The following is a 5,912-nucleotide window of genomic DNA, read 5'->3' on the forward strand; positions in this document are numbered from 1 at the left end:
TAAACCAGCTGAGATGGTCAACAATCATATTTAAGTAGCTGTCAGACCTCAACGTCACTTCTAGTACAGAAAAAGAAAAAAAAAAAAGAACAAAAAACACCTTCAAGCCCAATTAGTTTTACTCATTCTTCCCTATTTACAGAAGTAAGGAAAAGAATGAATACATCTGGAGTCAATATTGTATTTCTTTTCCCGTTATGTTCTCTCTCTCTCCCTTCCCTCTCTCTGTCTCTCTGTGATTAATTGTTGTTGGTTATAAAGTTTTTTGTTTCAACTTCTCCCCAAATATATAGTTGTCAATGGCGTGCTGTTGGACTTCTCAAACCGCCCAAGTTCTCAAGATAGGAACCCTTCTTGTTGGTCACTATGCTGGCAAGTTTCTGCATATGATGTTGGTTCCCCTCACCATCTTTGGATGCTTCATCGGAATCTCCTGTTAAGTCATTTGACTCAGCATTGCCTTGATCCATACCCCAACCCATGAAATCTGACAATGTCATTGAACCGATTGTCTCCACATTGTTCTCTTCTCTAGGGCTTGGAAACATATCTGAACCTGCTGTAATTTCTGAGGATTCTCTTAAAAGTTTCCTTTCACTAACCGAATGGGATGGATTTTGAGTGATATAATCTGCATAGAGTACATCCTCGATACGGGACAGAACTGTGAAGGCCAAGCTTTCTAGTATTCTTGAATAACTCTCCAGAACAGCCTGCCCAACATCCTGCGAAGCAAAGAGGAATTCCTTACAGAATTTCATTGAATATGAAGAAAGTAGTGGAAATGTGTCATAGATAAATAAATCTCTAACACATACATGACTTGCTTGGAGTTATAGAAGCAAGGCGATCCCACACAAAGATTACCATTCCTAGAAAGTTGTGGAAAGAAGCAGAACAATATATATAACAATCTAGATGTAAAACTTGTCTTGAATAATATATATGGAGACAAAAGCGTAATATATATTTTCGTACCCGGTTGTATTGGATTTTGCTAATGTCTAAGGAAGATTGAGGAATTCCGGGAAAGCGTTGCTTGAGGATGAGTAAAATGGTCTCAGCTCTCTCTTCAAAGAGTTCTCTCTTCTCCAAGCTCACAGCCGAACCCCAAGCAGATTTTCCGTCTTTTTGGTTCATCTTCCTCTTCCAAATCACTATGGAAGCCTCAATTCTGTTCTTCAGGTCTAGGATTTTGTGCTCCGATGATAAGTCCATGGTGGAGAGAAGCTGGTCAGGATCAAAGAATTCTACTGTAATACTCCTGTAGATGGAGTCCCCGAGGCTTACCCTCCCGTTCTGCATATATGCATATATGGCTCCAAATAATGAGTTAAAAAGGTGATGGAACTTCAATTTATATGCAATATTTCTATGAGACTGAGCACCTTGGGAAGGGGAGCGGGAGATGGATGTGTCTATAAGCTCCAAAGGTCCTCAACAATTGCCTGAATGAGGTACCTTCGTGGGTCCTGCTTATAAACATCGTCTCCTATTCTGTTCTAGTGCTATTTTCTCTCCCCTTATCCATTTTCCTCAAGTATTGTGTAGAAAAAGAAATGGGCATTGTCCCATATTGGCCAAAGAGCGGGAGTCGGGAGATGGATATGTTTATAAGTTTTACGGGTCCTCTACAAGCTAGTGATTACCTGGATAGGATACCTTTGTGGGTCCGGCTTATAACCATCCTCTCCTATTCAGCTCCAGTGCTACTTTCTCTTCCCTTATCCATTCCCTTTATGTATTGCTTACAAATATAATAAAGAAAGAAAGAAAGAAATTAATATAGAGAAAAAGAAAGGTACCTTGGGAAGGGATTCAATATAGTTTTCGGGGATCTCCATTTCCGAAAGAACTTGAGCATTTATGGCCATGGCTGCTTTAAGCACTTGGTTAACACAATCTTTCTGATATTGTAAAAACTTTCTTGACATTTCAGATAGACCAGCTGGGGGAACTTTAGGAGCAGGTAGCCACCATTTGTCATCTTTCCTCGTCGTCGTTTTCCCTTTCTCCGAGTCGTCAGCATCTCTTGACACATAACAGAATTCACTTTGGTCTCTGAAATTATCCAGACAATCCTGCAGAAATGGTTCCCCCGCCCGTTGTAAGACAAAACCATGCATATATCCTTTGTACGTAGAAATTGTTTGTTAAAGCATGAAGAAACTATTTATATGGTCTCACAATAAGCATTGCATCAAGCTTGCGCAAGGCGGGGATGTTCATGTGTAGATCAGTTCGTTGCCGTGTCACCATTATCTGTTAAATCATATAAACATATATAATATAGCTACTTGTATTTATGATCTTATGTGAGAGATCGAGAGAGAGAGAGAGAGAGAGATAGAGTTACTATACGAACCTCCATGTTACCTCCATCCTTGGATTTCTGTTGAGAAGGAACAAATTCAACGACGTAATCGGTGACGCATAGGAGCCAATCGATTTCTTTTCTCCACCTTGCTTTTCTTTCTGCCGACATGGGCTCTAGACGCCATTGTTCACCAAACACAGAAGCTGCATTGCAACAGAAAATAAGCATTTTAAGTAATCAACGAACACCATTATTACATGTTTCTTTTTCAATGCAAAAGAGAATAAATATATAGATCTCAACATACCAGCAAGGTTCGTAACGGCATTTGACAATGCCAAGGCTGATGAAACTCCTTTTCCTCCACCAGACATATCCTCACCCAAAAGCAATTTTGCAAACCTCTCCTTCATCATTTCCATATCTGAATCAAACCCACAAAAAAAGAAAAGAAAAGAAATTGGTTTTAAATTTAGAAACAAGATATATGAGTGACAGACACAATGTAGACAATAATGTTGGGATAAAAAGGAATATTTAATTTAGATAAAAACAGTGGCGACTTGCCTGATGAGGGTTGCTTGTCTTTGGATCCTGCTTCGTCTTTGGTCAACCGAGATACAGGAGGAGGAGGAGGAGGATGATCGTTTTTATTCAAAACAGAACCAATTTGTTGTCTCTCTAATGCCTGTTCATTTAGAGATCTCGATCCTTGACTTCTCGTTGCAATCCTGTCATCATCATCGACACCTTCTAATGCGCTACCACTGTCAGCGCTCATGCTCTTTGCATGTCGCCCTGCGTCCTCATACATTCCTCTGAAACGAAACAATCTAGCCCTGTAATTTTCTTGCTCCTCTTCCAGCGCCCGAACCATTTTCAATTTTCTGAGGAAAACTTTTACAGAATGAACAAGGTAGAACACATGGGATTTGTTCGACCTGCTGGGAGGGGTGGGAGAGGGAGAAGCTATTTTGTCTTTTCTTCTTCTTACAAGAGAGAGATGGAAACGGACCAGATTATTATTATTTTTTTTATTTTTTAAAGGAATTTGTGTGTTTGACAGAAAGTTGAAGGTGATTGTTTTTCTTTTTCTGGGTTTAGGTTGCTACAACGTGGGGTGCATGTTTTGGGTTGGGAGTGAGATCTACCAAAAAAAAAATAAAAAAATAAAAAGGAAAAAAGGACTGTTTTTCTCTGAATGTGGGAATTGGATGGCTGAGGTTTTAGGTTGGAGGTCAAAGGAAGCTAGAATCCAGGGGAAGACAGACAGGAATGGTAACCACATCTCCATCTCCATCTCCCTCTGTCCCTCCGAAATGGACGGGCAAGATGGGCGGGCCAATAGGCGGCTCAAGATATGCATTTCAGATACAAAGAGGGGAGAAAGAAAACAAGAGTCGTTAAATATGTGTCTCTATTTCAACAACCTTCTTGTACTCTTATTTAATTTCTGCTAATGCGCCGCCTGCACATCTGATCAATTAATCACTTCTTTTGTTTGTCATGAACTCGTTACATCGTGCAGTTGTATATGATGAATGTTTAAATAAAAGGTACTATGTAAACAGGAAGGAACAAGCCAATTTTTAGTTGGTTAAATCAGTTGTTGTAATCAAATCTATAACTGGGATTCGTAAAACACCCAGTGTTGTCTCTCGCTATGTGACCATTGGTAAAAGAGAAATGATCTTTCATCTCGATTTTATATATCCTCTTCTTTTTCTTTTTCTTTTTTTTTTTTTTTTTTTTTTTTTTTTTTTTTTTATCTTTTTGTTTTTTAAATCAACTATTAAATCTGTACAACCTACATATCAAATGGTTAATTAATTTAAAAAAATTTACGACCCTATACATTGGGAAATGTTGTTGAGCAATGTTGTTGAGTAATGTATGATCATTGTGGCGACCCATTTTTTTTTTTTTTTTTCTTAACATATAAAATGGATCATCACAGTAGTACGACTACTTATCACTCAGCCAATATATTGTACATACCCCATAATATATACCTGATAAATCAGAGTATAACATAAATCTATTTATGCAGCGGAAAACATAAGCCTAAATAGTAGAAATCACATCTTATACATTTATCACAAATTAATTACATCAAAGAGCCATTTAACATCTATCTGTTTGAGTCTTATCAATATGATAATTACATCAAAGAATTGCTTACAATGAATAAGTGACACAAACGTCACAAGCCATATACTAAACCTATAAAATAGTGGACAACCCGTGGTCCAGCAATTACGACCGTTGTGGCGAGCTTCAGTCGTAACATCTCAAGTACATAGCTACAAGACCGTCAACTACAACTGGAGTACCTGCAGCCAAAGAAACATCATCTATACGGTTGTGGGGGTTTGCCACATCCGTATTGTAGCGCCCCAGATTTTAATTAATTAAATAAAATGTCTTAAATTAGAATTTAAGATTGAATAAAATAGACAAGTCTAGAATTGACGTTCGATTCTCAAGACTCGACACTCGAATGGCTTAATATTGTAGGAAACAATATTCACATCCAGTTGTTAATAAAAGACGTGGCTTTAAGCACGATATTTTAATCCCCGATAAATAATAAGGAATACATGAATATTTATGAAAATAAATATTCATTGGTCTTATTATTTATAAACTGTAATTTTATAAATAAAGAATAAATTATTAGACTCTAATAATATTACAGGATTAACAAATTGACAGACTAAATTAATCAGTGGATTAATTGATATGATAATATTGTTGAATAATATTAATGTGTAATATTATTGTGTAATATTACCGTGTAATATATATAAATATATATTTGGTATATATTTATGGTGCTATAATATTATTGAGATAATAATATTAACAATGAAACGAATTAGACTCAGAACGGACGTAGTTTATTATCTTAATGAATTATACATAATGATAAAGACCCAATGTAAAAATATCCATAGATAAAGTATCTCAAGATATTTTTATCAGAGATATTTTTAAGGGAGATATTTTTATGAAAGATATTTTCATAAAACTTAATGATTAAGAAAAAAAGTAACATCTTGTTATTTTTATAAAAACCGAACTCCTCCCTGCCAGTTCACGCATCACTCTTCCTCTTCTTTATTATTTTCTTCTTCTTTCCATATTCTTCTTCTTCTTTCTATGTCTTATTCTCTATTCTTCTTTTCTCGCCCATGTACACAGACCCACCGACAGAGAGAGAGAGTTGAGAGCAGAGAGTGAGATCGAGAGATTGAGAGTGAGATCGAGAGAGAGATAAGATCGGGAGAGTGAGAGATGGAACCGGAGTACCCGTAGCCAGGGGAGGTCCGATCCTCCATGACCGGCGGCCAGAGTCGAAATCCGGCGGAACCCGATCGATTTCTAGTGAGCCTGCAACCCAAAGAGACTCGGTGACCTGAGCAACCGCCAGACCCGGGGGAGAAGACCCGCGACCCGTTGAACCCGAGAGGAAGACCCGGTCCTCCATGTGCGTTTTCCGGCGGAATCAGTGGCGAATTCCGATGGATTTGCTGAGATAATCCTTGGGGTAATTTCTTGTAACCCATTTGATGTACTTTGGGTAAAGATTAAT

The 5,912-nt window shown here is 37.6% G+C and overlaps 1 protein-coding gene across 1 annotated transcript; it reads right to left on the reverse strand.

The window, feature by feature from the left end:
• On the reverse strand, positions 1-3,365 carry LOC133862539 (rop guanine nucleotide exchange factor 12-like). The gene is made up of 7 exons (XM_062298370.1): positions 2,885-3,365; positions 2,625-2,741; positions 2,366-2,520; positions 2,188-2,262; positions 1,806-2,081; positions 979-1,299; positions 1-725 (listed from the first exon to the last, which is right to left on the reverse strand). The coding sequence occupies exons 1-7, from the start codon at positions 3,192-3,194 to the stop codon at positions 297-299; spliced, it is 1,683 nt and encodes a 560-aa protein (XP_062154354.1). The 5' UTR covers positions 3,195-3,365; the 3' UTR covers positions 1-296.
• Positions 3,366-5,912: the final 2,547 nt, after the last annotated feature.

The sequence above is a fragment of the Alnus glutinosa genome, chromosome 3, assembly GCF_958979055.1.
Source record: "Alnus glutinosa chromosome 3, dhAlnGlut1.1, whole genome shotgun sequence".
NCBI lineage: Eukaryota > Viridiplantae > Streptophyta > Magnoliopsida > Fagales > Betulaceae > Alnus > Alnus glutinosa.